Source organism: Oncorhynchus masou, chromosome 22, assembly GCF_036934945.1.
Source record: "Oncorhynchus masou masou isolate Uvic2021 chromosome 22, UVic_Omas_1.1, whole genome shotgun sequence".
Taxonomy (NCBI): Eukaryota; Metazoa; Chordata; class Actinopteri; order Salmoniformes; family Salmonidae; genus Oncorhynchus; species Oncorhynchus masou.
This window is the reverse complement of record NC_088233.1, coordinates 19,327,801-19,341,806: the sequence shown is the minus strand read 5'-3', so window position 1 is coordinate 19,341,806 and position 14,006 is coordinate 19,327,801. Positions and strand designations below refer to the sequence as shown.

Genomic DNA, 14,006 nt, shown 5'->3' with positions numbered 1-14,006 from the left:
GCAGGAGAGGAGTCCACCCTCCCTTTGAAGGCTCTGGCTGGGGAGCGCTGGAGATGTTTTGCGAGCCACTTAGTTATCACACTTTGTGGCAAGGTGCTCCATCATGCGTGGCAAACTGCTGGCATTCTGGTGGTACTGGGCAAAATTGTGAGTGAGCCCACTCCCTTGGCTGGACACGCACATGAATGGAAGCTTTACTGGTGCAGGACTGATGGAGCTTGCTTCTCCGGACAAGGATGCCCCAAACAATGGTGAGATTCATGGAGTCCTCAGCAGTGGTACTGCAGAATATCAGTCTGTCCTTGATATTTTTCCCGGACCTGCCCTTCTTGCAGGCGCACTGGATGCTCTGCTGCCATTCCTGAGCAAGCTCTGTACTGGCCCGAACAGCTGAATCAACTTTAGGAGACACCTGGCACTTGCTGAATACTCACGGTCGCTCTCCTTGAAGTTCTGCCGATAGATGGTTGATTTAGTGCAATCTTACTGGGCAATATCCTTGTCTGTGAAGGTGGAATACGGCACGTGCCCAGTTAACCATGGCTGACAGAGGGCTGATTTGCAGCTTCCAGTCGAACTCAATCAGCATGGACACCAGTGCGCAAGGCTGGCTGGTCCATGTGGCAAGCTGAAATGCAGTGGAAATGTGTTTTTGGGGGCCCAAGAGGGACTTTGCAATTAAGCAATACATCTGATCACTCTTCATAACACTGGGGCCATCATACAACCAGATGCATATTTGTGTCATTCTCAAAACTTTTGGCGACGGTATTGATTTTAAGCTATGGCAGGTTGTTTGGCTGTCCTTGAGAGTTCTTGCTATTAATGTTCTGTAATATTTAATGTTTCATGATTTGTGTGGCCCAGGAAGAGGCAAATTCCAATTAGAATGTAAATGTCACGGCGTCGAATGAAGAGGACCAAGGTCGTGGCTGCTCCTTTATTTATATGACAAAAACAATAAACAATCCAAAACAACCGTGCGGAGCTGGAATATACCGCAGCCGGCAAGGTGTGGCTCCGGACGCAAAACCTGAACCTATCGGGGACTGGGCATCTGTCCGCGGTGGCGGCTCTGGTGCTTCACCTGCACTGGGACTGGCGGATCTGGAAGACTGGCAGCTCTGGCAGAGGCTGGCTGCGGATCTGGAAGCTCTGGCTGCTCCGGATCTGGAAGCAGACTGGCAGCTCTGACACCGTGCGCACCACAGCATAACACGGTGCCTGCCCGGTCTCTCTAGCCCCCTGCTCCATGCTGACTGGCAGCTCTGTAAACCACAGGAAATAGACGCAGGTCTTCTTGCAGACTGGCCTGGCTGCTTCGCCATACTTCCTGTGAGCCTCCTCCCAGAAGACATCTTTTGGGGCTGACTGCTCCTGCAGACTGGCTTCCATCCTGGCAGCTCTGGCTGCTCCATGCAGACGCAGCTCTGGCTGCCTCCTCATACCAGTGCCTCGAGGCCGCAGGCCTGATGCGTGGCGCTGGCACTGGTGGTACGCGAGGACTCCAGTTCTTCCTGGGTGGGGCGGCAGATACTGGAGCTCTTCTCCAGGCTGATCCCAGGGCTCTGCCAGTTTGGAATAGCCCGCACTCCATGCAGGCGGACCGGGGACACCGTCAAGGCTCCCATGTCCATTCCAGATTCTCTTGCTGCACCTTGGGGCTGGCTATCCACCGGCTACTCACCCGCCTGGGGTTGCGCACCACAGCATAACACGGTGCCTGCCCAGGGTCCTCTCCCATTGCCATACTTCCTGGATTTCTTCCCAAGTCCAGAAGTCTCTCCGCTTTTAGTTCTTCCTTGGGGCTGCTCCTGCTGCTGCCTTTGCTGTTGCTGTTGCCTCTGTTCCTTCTCCTCCAAGTCCAGCTGCTTTTGCTTTTGCCCGTTACCCTGCGCTTTTGCTGCTTGGTCCTGTTGTGGTGGGTGATTCTGTAAGGGTTTTCCTCTGGTGAAGGAGAAACGGACCAAAATGCAGCGTGGTGGTTATTCATGTTCTTTAATAAAGGAACTCGACATGAAATAACCAACAAAACAATAAATGTGGAAAACCTAAACAGTCCTATCTGGTGAAAACACAGAGACAGGAATAATCACCCACAAACACACAGTGAAACCCAGGCTACCTAAATATGGTTCCCAATCAGAGACAATGACTAACAACTGCCTCTGATTGAGAACCATATCAGGCCAGACATAGAAATAGACAAACAAGACATCCAACATAGAATGCCCACTCAGATCACACCCTGACCAACCAAAACATAGAAACATACAAAGCAAACTATGGTCAGGGTGTGACAAGGTGGGAAAAAGGGGTACCTAAGTATGGTTCTCAATCAGAGACAACGATAGACAGCTGTTCCTGATTGAGAACCCTACCCGCCAAAACATAGAAATACAAATAATAGAACTAAAGAACACCCACCCCAAATCACACCCTGACCAAACCAAATAGAGACCTTAAGAGGCTCTCTAAGGTCAGGGCATGACAGTAAAACCCTCAGGCTTTCAGGATGATCATGTTCAGACAGCCTAGCTATACTGGAAATATAGGAATACAGGTTGACATGATTCAAAACATATCGTGCAGTAAATGTTTAATACTATGTGCATTAATTCCATTAACTGGGAATTCCAATTCAATTCCAATGCAAAAACTCAAAACGGTCTCATTCCAATTCCATGACTTGAAGATTGTTACATTTAATTTAATTCAACGTAAATTCTCCATTTCATGAGTGATTTCAAGAATTGAATTGGAATTTCAAATTAATTTGGAAATGACCCCAACCCTGCTGCCAGTCTTTTACCACACCCTTACCAACTGAGCCACACAGACAATAGAGCACTGAGAGCTGTGCTGTTCAGACATACTGACACTCATTTACATCTAGATAAGTACTTACACGTGACTCAGTTATGGAACCAGACACGGTGTGACACAGTGGTGAAACCTTGGCTTTAGTGATGTTGCATTCCTCTTTTATTTGAAGACAGTAAATCGTTCTCTAGAGATAAGAAGGGCAACTCTAACATTCTACCAGTGTTGGGGAAGCTGACACTGAGTATACAAAACATTAGGAACATCTTCCTAATATTGAGTTGCACCCCCTTTTGCCCTCGGAACATCCTCAATTCGTTGGGGACATGGCCTCATGGCCTCATGCTCTACAACATCCGCAGAGTACGCCCCTGCCTCACACAGGAAGCGGCGCAGGTCCTAATCCAGGCACTTGTCATCTCCCGTCTGGATTACTGCAACTCGCTGTTGGCTGGGCTCCCTGCCTGTGCCATTAAACCCCTACAACTCATCCAGAACGCCGCAGCCCGTCTGGTGTTCAACCTTCCCAAGTTCTCTCACGTCACCCCGCTCCTCCGCTCTCTCCACTGGCTTCCAGTTGAAGCTCGCATCCGCTACAAGACCATGGTGCTTGCCTACGGAGCTGTGAGGGGAACGGCACCGCAGTACCTCCAGGCTCTGATCAGGCCCTACACCCAAACAAGGGCACTGCGTTCATCCACCTCTGGCCTGCTCGCCTCCCTACCACTGAGGAAGTACAGTTCCCGCTCAGCCCAGTCAAAACTGTTCGCTGCTCTGGCCCCCAATGGTGGAACAAACTCCCTCACGACGCCAGGACAGCGGAGTCAATCACCACCTTCCGGAGACACCTGAAACCCCACCTCTTCAAGGAATACCTAGGATAGGATAAGTAATCCTTCTCACCCCCCTTTAAATGATTTAGATGCACTATTGTAAGTGGCTGTTCCACTGGATGTCAGAAGGTGAATTCACCAATTTGTAAGTCGCTCTGGATAAGAGCGTCTGCTAAATGACTTAAATGTAATGTAAATGTAAGGTGTTAAAAGCATTCCACAGGGATGCTGGCCAATGTTGACTCCAATGTTTCCCACAGTTGTGTCAAGTTGGCTGGATGTCCTTTGGGTGGTGGAACATTCTTTTTTTACCCCCTTTTTCTCCCCAATTTCGTGGTATTCAATTGTTAGTAGTTACTGTCTTGTCTCATCGCTTCAACTCCCGTACGGACTCGGGAGAGGCGAAGGTCGAGAGCCGTGCGTCCCCAGAAACACAACCCAACCAAGCCGCACTGCTTTTTAACACAGAGCGCATCCAACCCGGAAGCCAGCCGCACCAACGTATCTGAGGAAACACTGTACACCTAGCGACCTGGTCAGCGTGCACTGCGCCCGGCCCTTCACAGGAGTCACTAGTGCGCGATGAGACAAGGATATCCCTGCCGGCCAAACCCTCCCTCACCCGGACGACGCTAGGCCAATTGTGTGCGGCCGTCTGCGACAGTCTGGGCTCGAACCCAGAGTCTCTGGTGTGCCTGGCACCTACTACCATGTTCAAAGGCACTTAAATCTTTTGTCTTGCACATTCACACTTTGAATGGCACACATACATAACCCATGTCTCAATTGTCTCAAGGCTTAAAAATCCTTCTTTAACCTGTCACCTCCCCTTCATCTACACTGATTTGAAGTGAATTTAACAAGTGACCTAAGGAATCATAGCTTTCACCTGGTCAGTCTATGTCATGGAAAGAGATGGTGTTCTTAATGTTTTGTACTCTCAGTGTAGTTTACCAAGCTACCAATTACTTCACACTGTAAGAGGTTTAGCTGCACTAAAGCTAACCTTTAAAAAATATAGTATACTTAAATAATTTACTTTGAGAAAGTAGTTCACTACATCCAAACTACTTTCTGAAAAATTATCATATGAGCTTAAATCTGAAATGTCATAGACAACAAATTACAATAACTACTTTCAATATTTCTTTTACTTAAAGCTAAACTGTAAACTAGGTGTTAAGTATCTACTATGATGACTACTGAATTCACGATCATGTTTGGTACTTTGGGGTAATATTTTAACAGCATAATTAGTAATTTAGCTTATTAAACACACAAACGATTTTAAAGTGAGAATTAGGCAGGTCTGATGCTGAAATGATTGCCCTTCTTACCCATATTTTATGCCAAAGTATGGTGTGTAGTTCCAGTAGTTAGCTACACCACTACATGGCAACACGTAATTAACAACTGAAAACAGAACCTTTAGTTAAACTGCGACCAACCTCTTGCAAAACATAGTTAAATGACTAGCTGAACTCTCCCCAACACTTTACTCTACATGACACCTGTCCATTGACCAATCCATCTATGGGTTATAGAATAGTTCATGCCATATAAAGATACTATTAGTCCATAGTAATGGCTACATTTTAATCTCATTCTGGGTTTTAAATGTTATGCCGAAAAGTAGCCATGTTTTGCAGGCTTATAGACACATGGTCGCATACACTCTAGAACGAGACTAGCTTTTAGTAACCTGTGCTTCCACCTTGTGTTTGAAGTATACATGACAACACAAAACTCCACAAAACACAGTCCACATACCGTACAATGCTGATAGGGGGCGTGTATTGGTCTCCTGTCCCATCTCCAGTACATTAATAGAGAGGGCCCTGAGTGACCAACCTAAAAACCAACTGACCTCTCTAGCCCTGACAGCTGACCTTTGACCTTCTCCCATCATCCCCCCCAGTGCCTCCGAAGCCAGTGCACCTCCAGAGCCAGGTGACGGTGCCTGCTGGCCCCCTGCTGGCGCTGGGGCGCGTGGAGAGAGGACTCTTCAGAGCCACCATGGAGGAGGGAGCAGGAGGGGCGGTGACTGGGAAGAGCCGGGAGAAACCCTCCAAAGTCTTGGACCTCATCAACCACTTTGAGGAGAACAGGTAGAGCACCAAGAGGGGGAAAAAGTGGAGTACAGAGTGGGTAGGGGAGAAAATGATCAATTAAACCCTAACCGAGATACAGCTCTAACTCAATTATGTGTGAAATGATTGCGCTTGTGTGTTCTTGTGAATGTGAATGTGTAAAAGAGTATACTAACTGCTAAGAGAGAAAGAGAGAGAAAGGGAGAGTAATTCGACATGGATACATCTATTTACATCACACCTTATCGTAATAAACAAAATTCCTTATTCAGGCGGACTTGAGTAGTGTGACGTCAAACCTTAATGCAAACGGAGAAGTTTATATTCCCTAATATCCCTTACTGTTTAGAAGATGAACTAAAAAACAGAAGTCACTTTCATCCCTTTTTTGTTGATATTTCTTCAGAAGAAAGTTTTAGACAGAGAGATCAGCTTGTGTTTCATAAGTCAAAGCGTTAGTGGAGGATGAAAAGAGATTTGTACACAGCGGAAAATCAGCTCCCTCACTTGTGGGAGAGAGCTCACTGCTGAAAAGAGGTAGGATTTTAATACAAACTTCATATCATGTTTCGATTCCTGTTTCAGATTGTTAGATTGGCTCCTTGATCAAAAGGTTTGACTATGTGAATCTGTCTATTGTCATTTGTCCCACAAGGGCAAGGATAAGTGTTTCCTCTACAGCAACACAGCCATTCTCAAAACGGCATTAGTTGTGATTTCAATAAACAAACACTTGTTGCTAATTTATTATAAGAACTGTAGGAATCTATTGTCATCTGTCTTCATCTATTTTCCTATGACTTTCAGAAGTTTTTTGATTTCATTCCTGCTTGGTTACAAGTCTGAGTGGTGATTTTAGCAGCATGTGAAGAGACCCATTAGTGAGTGCTTGAGAGGCAGAAACAATGGTGCCCTTGTGTGAAACCCGTATGCAGTGCAGTCCAACAGCATTGAGCCAGCATCATTACCCCACTCCATCCAACACTGCCAATCGAGGCCTCTACAGGCCAACTTAGATCTCTGGAGCTACAAGCTCACCCTCAGAGTGAATTTATTTCAGCTGAGGAAGGACAGCCTATAAGGAATATAATTAGCGTAGTTATTCTTAGGAGAGGAAACCTGGAAATCCAGCATGTGAAGCTATTAATGTAGCAATAAAGCCTCCCTGTTAATTTACATTTTAATCATTTAGCAGACGCTCTAATCCAGAGCATTTTACAGTTAGTGCCTTCATCTTAAGATAAGTGGGACAATCACATATCACAGGCATAGAAAGTATATTTTTCCTCAATAAAGTGAGGTTCTGAGGTGTCAGAACAGAGTGCTCGGGTTAGGGTGTAGGGTTTGAGTATAGCCTGGATGTAGGGCGGGGAAGTTCCTCTTGCTGCTCCGTAGGTAAGTACCATAGTCTTGTAGTGGATGCGAGCTTTGACTGGAAGCCAGGGAGTGTGAGGAGGAGCGGGGTGACATGAGAGAACTTGGGAAGGTTGAAAAGCAGGCGGGCTGCAGCGTTCTGGATAAATTGCAGGGATATGATGGCACAAGCGGGGAACTCAGCCAACTGCAAGTTTCAGTAGTCCTGACAGGAGAGGACAAGTGCCTGGATTAGGACCTGCGCCGCTTCCTGTGTGAGGTAGGGTCATACTCTATGTATGTTGTAGAGCATGAACCTGCAGCAGCTAGTCACTGCTTTGATGTTTGCAGAAAATGACAGGGTGTTGTCCAGGGTCACGCCAAGGTTCTTTGCACTCTGGGAGGGCGGCACTGTGGAGTTGTCAACCATGATGGAGAGGTCTTTGAGTGGGCAGGCCTCCCCCGGGAGGAAGAGCAGCTCCATTTTTGTCAAGGTTGGGCTTGAGGTGGTGGGCTGACATCCAAGTTCTGATATCTGCCAGGCACACAGAGATGCATGCCGCCACCCGGGTGTCAGAAATAGGGAAGGAGAAAAGTAGTGTCATCCACATAGCAGTGATAGGAGAGACCATGTGATGATGGAGCCGAGTGACTGTGTAGAGAAGAGGAGAACTAGAACTGAGGGACACCAGTAGTGAGAGTACGTGCAGACATAGATCCTTTTCACATCCCCTGGTAGGAACAGCTCGCCAGCTAGGATGCAATCCAAGAGAATGCAAAGCCTAAGACGCTCAGCCCTGAGAGGGTGGAGATGACGCTCTGATGGTTCACAGTGTCAAAGGCAGCGTATAGATCTAGGAAGATGAGAACAGAGGAGAGAGAGCCAGCTTTGGCAGAGCGGAGTGCCTCCGTGACACAGAGAAGAGAAGTCTAGTTGAGTGACCCGTCTTGAAGCCTGACTGTTTAGAGTCAAGAAGATCGTTCTGAGAGAGATAACGAGCATGTTGATCAGAGACAGCACGCTCAAGTTAGTGAAGAGGGAGTGAAAGGATGATATGTCTTCCCGGAAGTTTAGTTTTCTTCCATTTTCGCTCAGCTGCCCGCAGCCTCATTCTGCAAGCTCGAATTGAGTCACTCAGCCACGGAGCGGGAGGGACAAGTGACAGTGACAGCATGGAATTCAAATGAGGAGATGGACAGGTAAGAGAAAAGAGAATCTCAATTTAAGAGAAATGAGTAGACCTGTACCACCACCGTGATGACCAGATGCTCTCGGGCTTTGAGAGAAAAACATAGTCAGATGAAGAGAGAGCAGCTGGAGTAGCAGTGTTCTCTGGGGTGATCCATGTCTCCATCAGGGCCAAAAAGTCAAGGGACTGAAGGGCAGCATAGGCTGAGATGAACTCTGCATTCTTGACCACAGATCGGCAGTTCCAAATGCTGCACTACACAGCTGATTCAAATAATCAAAGCTTGATGATGAGTTAGTTATTTGAATGAGCTTTCTAGTGCTAGGGTAAAAACCAAATGTTCACCCTGGGGGTGGCCCCAGGAAACCCTGCTCTGGCTATAGAATGAAGTACACTGAGATGGAGCCTGAGAAGCTGGTCATATAGACTCCGAAGGTGAAACCACTCCCCCTTCTATACAACCACTGATTACCAAAACAATTCACAAATTGCTCTGCCCCTTGATCCTGGTTGATGTGTCAACATTTATCTGCAAATTATGAGCAGTCAGCAGTTCACACACCAAGTCGGCCACTGTACAATGTATAACACAGTATAATGTTATAATTATACTACTGTATACATGCTGAGGTGCATTACGGTGAATTGGTGTTCTGTACATCTTTTGGAAAGTTAACAGAATTTTCTAAAGCCAAGTTTATGAGGAGAAAATGTGAAACATATTGCCTCACTCAAGCGTTTCAATGGCCTTTCCCAATGTGTGTCTTTCTATAAATAATGGGGCCAATGTGTGACATTGGGATAAAAATGTCAAAATGGTTTGAAACAAAAATAAAAATGTTTTTCATCCAGTTCCACAGTGAATATATGCAAATTGGCCCATGACCACCTACACAACATAGGTCTGGCACTATACATCCTTTCAGTAGGGTTCATACAGAGGTTGACTGATTAACTTTTCAACACAATACCGATTATTGGAGGACCAAAAAAAAGCCGATACCGATTAATTGGCCGATTTTTTTTAAATTTTTTTTACTTGTAATAATGACATTTACAACAATACTGAATGAACACTTATTTTAACTTAATATAATACATCAATAAAATCAATTTAGCTTTAAGTAAATAATGAAACATGTTCAATTTGGTTTAAATAATGCAAAAACATAGTGTTGGCGAAGAAAGTAAAAGTGCAATATGTGCCATGTAAGAAAGCTAACATTTCAGTTCCTTGCTCAGAACATGAGAACATATGAAAGCTGGTGGTTTCTTTTAACATGAGTCTTCAATATTCCCAGGTAAGAAGTTTTAGGTTGTAGTTATTATAGGACTATTTCCCTATTTCCCTTACCTTTGACTATTGGATGTTCTCATAGGCACTTTAGTATTGCCAGTGTAACATTATAGGTTCCGTCCCTCTAGTTAGCGCGCGCTAACTCACTAGCCATTTCACTTCGGTTACACCAGCCTCTTCTCGGGAGTTGATAGGCTTGACGTCATAAACAGCGCAATGCTTGACGCACAACGAAGAGCTGCTGGCAAAACGCACAAAAGTGCTGTTTGAATGAATGTTTACGCGCCTGCTTCTGCCTACCACCGCTCAGTCAGATACTTGTATGCTTGTATGCTCAGTCAGATTATATGCAACGCAGGACACGCTAAATAATATCTAGTAATATGATCAACCATGTGTAATTAACTAGTGATTATGATTGATTGTTTTTTATAAGATAAGTTTAATGCTTAAAGTTTAAGTAAATGCTTAAAGTTTAAATTGGCGCCCAAAAATACAGATTTCCGACTGTTATGGAAACATGAAATCGGCCCTAATTAATCAGCCATTACGATTAATCGGCCGACCTCTAATACAGACATTGGCAAGTCTGAAATCACAGATAATTTTAAGAGAGCAGGAGAACTTGTAAATTGGCGACAATAGTTACAAGGACTTTTCAAGCACCAAATTGAGAAAATGTCTGATTTTCAAGGAAGACTTATTCAAATACTTGAATTTCTGAGCTTCAAGTTCAAGAAGGCTTCTTCAAGCCTCTTCTGTTATAAAACATGGAAAACAAAATGTATATGTCATGTTATTTCATTGCCAGGAAATATTGTGAATAAGCCCAATACGCTTTGTCATTTTTTGTCATTATATCCAGAATAATTAATAGGAAGAGCATTGAGTGTTGCACAAAATTGTGCACGGTAGACTCGGTGTTCAATCCAAGGCACAAAAACATATGAAAACATGAACTCATTACCTTGATGCTTTCTCTTTTAAATCTAAGGAAACACTGCTGTAAATCAAGCAGACAACAACAGATGATCAAATTCGTTAGGGATATTAGATCCAATATGGATGCAGGCACAACTGTCTTAACCAACAAAATATTCTGGATGCTGCAACCTCGTCTCAGAGCATTTCTTATTATTCTGTATGTAAATCTGGGAAACTCCATTTAGTATTATGTTCATTTGTGGATTTCGAAATGATATGTTATGAATTACAAGTATTATTATCTTTTTACATTTTGGAAAAAACATTTTACCCCTTTTTGTCCCAAATTGGTAGTTAGTCTTGTCCCACCACTGCAACTCCCACACTGCTTCTTGACACACTGCTCGTTTAACCCAGAAGTCAGCCGCTAGAACGACTCCTTACAAGGAAGATGCTGGGCCAATTGTGCGCCGCCTCATGGGTCTCCCGGTAGCAGACCAAGAGTCGTCTGGTCGAAATTTTAAAACGTGTATTTTTCCATATATAGACACATCCTATTCGTTTTAATCAAATCAACAATATCAAATGTATATATTTACTGTATAAAACCCTACAGAAACCCACCCTAAAACCCCAAACAGCAAATAATGCCGATGTCGAAAACAGCGAGAGAGAGAGAGTCGAAAACAGCAAGAGAGAGAGTCGAAAACAGAGTACACCATGAAAAACTTTCGATATTTACCACTGCTCGACTAAAGAAATCTCGGTTGACCACAGCCTATCGACCAAACAATAGTGCTGGGCAGTGCTGGATAGTGCTGGGCAGTGCTGGATAGTGCTGGACAGTGGTGGGCAGTCATGGATAGTGTTACTATAATTTAAATATGCCAATGTGCTTTCAACAATTGAAAGCCCTTAATCTATTTTATGAGAATTTGTAAGATTTCTTCTTTGCATAAAATAGACGCAGACCAGTCTTTAAATAATAGGTAATATAATTTATTCTCGGAGCGCGCTACCACTTAAACACGTACAGCAGTTTATATACAGATCATGGTGTCATTTTACTGCTTTAACAGAATCACCTCCTCTCGACCGGGACAAAGTAAGGTAAAAAGTTAATTCTAACTTACTAACACACTCCCAGATAACTTTTGACCCCCTCAACATTATCGATCACCACTGAACTGACAGTTATAATTAAAAGAAAACCTAGGAATGCACTCACTGCCTTATCTAAAAAATCCAGAGTTAAGTTTCAGTTGGGTCAACCATAGGCTAACGACCTTATGTGTTTACACAGTCCACAACCCATTTGTTCCTGCCTAGTTGGAATGGTGTTCATTAACTTTTTATTACTCCTTGTCCTGTCACACAATTCCTCCTTAACCATAATAAATCCATAATCAATTCAACAATCCACCCTGAAAATGACTAAACAATTCATACTTTCATTAAACACTAAAAGGAAACTTCAATGATATCCTAGGAATAAGACAAACCAATACACGTATGTACATAATCAACTTCCATGACTGTTCTAACCTCCATCAGAATCTTAATTCTACTTATCAGGATTTTCTGTTAATCTTCATGAAAAAACAGTCTATACATTGAAACAAGAAAACATCTAAATTTCCTAAACATCAAATATGGTCTCCTCGCGAGTGAAAGGATCCGGATTCTTCTATTACGTCCAAGCCATGTATTTTGTATTCCACTGGTCAGAGCTTAGGATTGGTCCATATATTTCCATCTGAAGTGTCATCGATTTCTCCAGAGTCCTGGAAATGATAACTTTCATACACGCAATCAACCACGTCCGTACAAAACTAACACAGTCACACAGGTGAAAGTAGCCCATACCACAGTAATCATCATTTTTCCATCTTCCAAACACACTATCAACCCAATTATTCAGAGAAGTATCCACCCCTGAGTTAATTTCCAACTCGTGAACTAGGGTGTGTAAACCAGACAAGGCCTTGGTCACTGATCCATCCCAACTGTATATCCCGGAGTCAAATTACCTTCACTCCCACCCTCTTCAGCCAGCAAACATCCAAGACTATTCTATTCTGTCAAGTCATTCATTACATCTCCAATATAATTGGTGAAGCGCTGTGGATTTTCAATAGATATAATTGATCCAATCCACATTCTCATTGAGAGTGGACCACCAAAAAATACTTGACTCTAATCCTACCAGGATCTAATTTATAGCTTTTATCTCATCTGCCACCCTTGGAACCACAATGTTATTAATACTAACCCTATCATCAAAAAAGACCCAGTCGGAGTACTTCTTTTCTCCCGTTTAGTCAACATCATGTCATGGTGTTGAATGAGTGTAAAAGACATTCTCAAATGTACCAGTACACATACCTCTGTTCAATTAGCCAGTAATACTCGGCCATCATGTCATTCTCCCACGCAATCAACAGATGTGAGCCCTGGGCCTCCTTATCTTACTGAAATCCCTAGATCTCAACCAGCCTGCCAAATCACTCATTGATCGCATCAGAAGCAACATTATCTGTCCTATTGCAGTACTGATTTTACCTCACATATTTCTCAGGAGTACTATACTGAATCAAACACTAAACAGTCTCCCGTTGCCTCTGTGAAAGGAAGAAGCTCAGATTTCAGAGGAACATGTGGATATAAATAGTGCAAATCCATACAACTTATTATCTGGCTTTCCTGCTTCCATGAATAGCTTTACCATACAGGCTGTTCCCCTTAGGTGAATAATTCCATTTCTGAACTATCCACACCGGCTCTTGGCTCTGGACAACTCCACAGTCAGTATCTGCTTTGTCAGGGACTCTGCTTGTATTCTGCTGACTATAGAGCAATCAGCTGCTCTATCCCTGGAATGCACTAGGTTATCAACTGAAACCCTTACTTTCACTACACTCCATCTCCTTCCATGCTGGGTATGTAGATTTATGTAGCCTTCTCACTTGATGTGAGCTATAACTTGTTTCCATGAACTACACAGAGACTTGCATAGATGTCTTCCAATAGCTACTCTTAGTCCTGAAATGCCAAGGAGTCAGAGACATCACTTGGTCTACATAGAACTCCACTGAGACATCCCTCCCTATCCTACTCTCACTTCCTGTTTATCCAGATCAAGTGATCTCTTATGCTTGGTTAATACGAATTTCTCCTTGTTTAACTATGTCAATATTACCCTCTGGCCTTCTCGGGTTCATGGTGTGGCAATAAGATCTCCAACCATACAGCATAGGATGGACAGCTCACCTATAAAGCCCCACCATCTTCCAGAAAACACATCATTAGCAAGAGTCAGACACATTTTCACTTCTATGAACAAGAACAATGAGGAAAGGACAGGTAAGGTATTTTTCATTCAAGAGATGGCCCCCAGAATTCTGTTAATTCCAGTTCTCCTCTCGAACTCTGTTATTGTTCGACAGTGTCAAAGTGTCCTACCCTCCCGCAGTGTGATATGAATCCGGGTAGTTCT

At 43.9% G+C, this 14,006-nt stretch overlaps 1 protein-coding gene across 3 annotated transcripts in view; it reads left to right on the top strand.

Moving 5' to 3' along the window:
* Positions 1–14,006, top strand: part of LOC135509151 (FYVE, RhoGEF and PH domain-containing protein 4-like) — a 123,508-nt gene that overhangs the window by 90,301 nt on the left and 19,201 nt on the right. For all 3 annotated transcript variants that reach the window (XM_064929560.1, XM_064929561.1, XM_064929562.1), the window contains exon 3: positions 5,575–5,764. In XM_064929560.1, the coding sequence (XP_064785632.1) occupies positions 5,575–5,764 (190 nt within the window). The remainder of the gene's footprint in view (positions 1–5,574; positions 5,765–14,006) is intronic.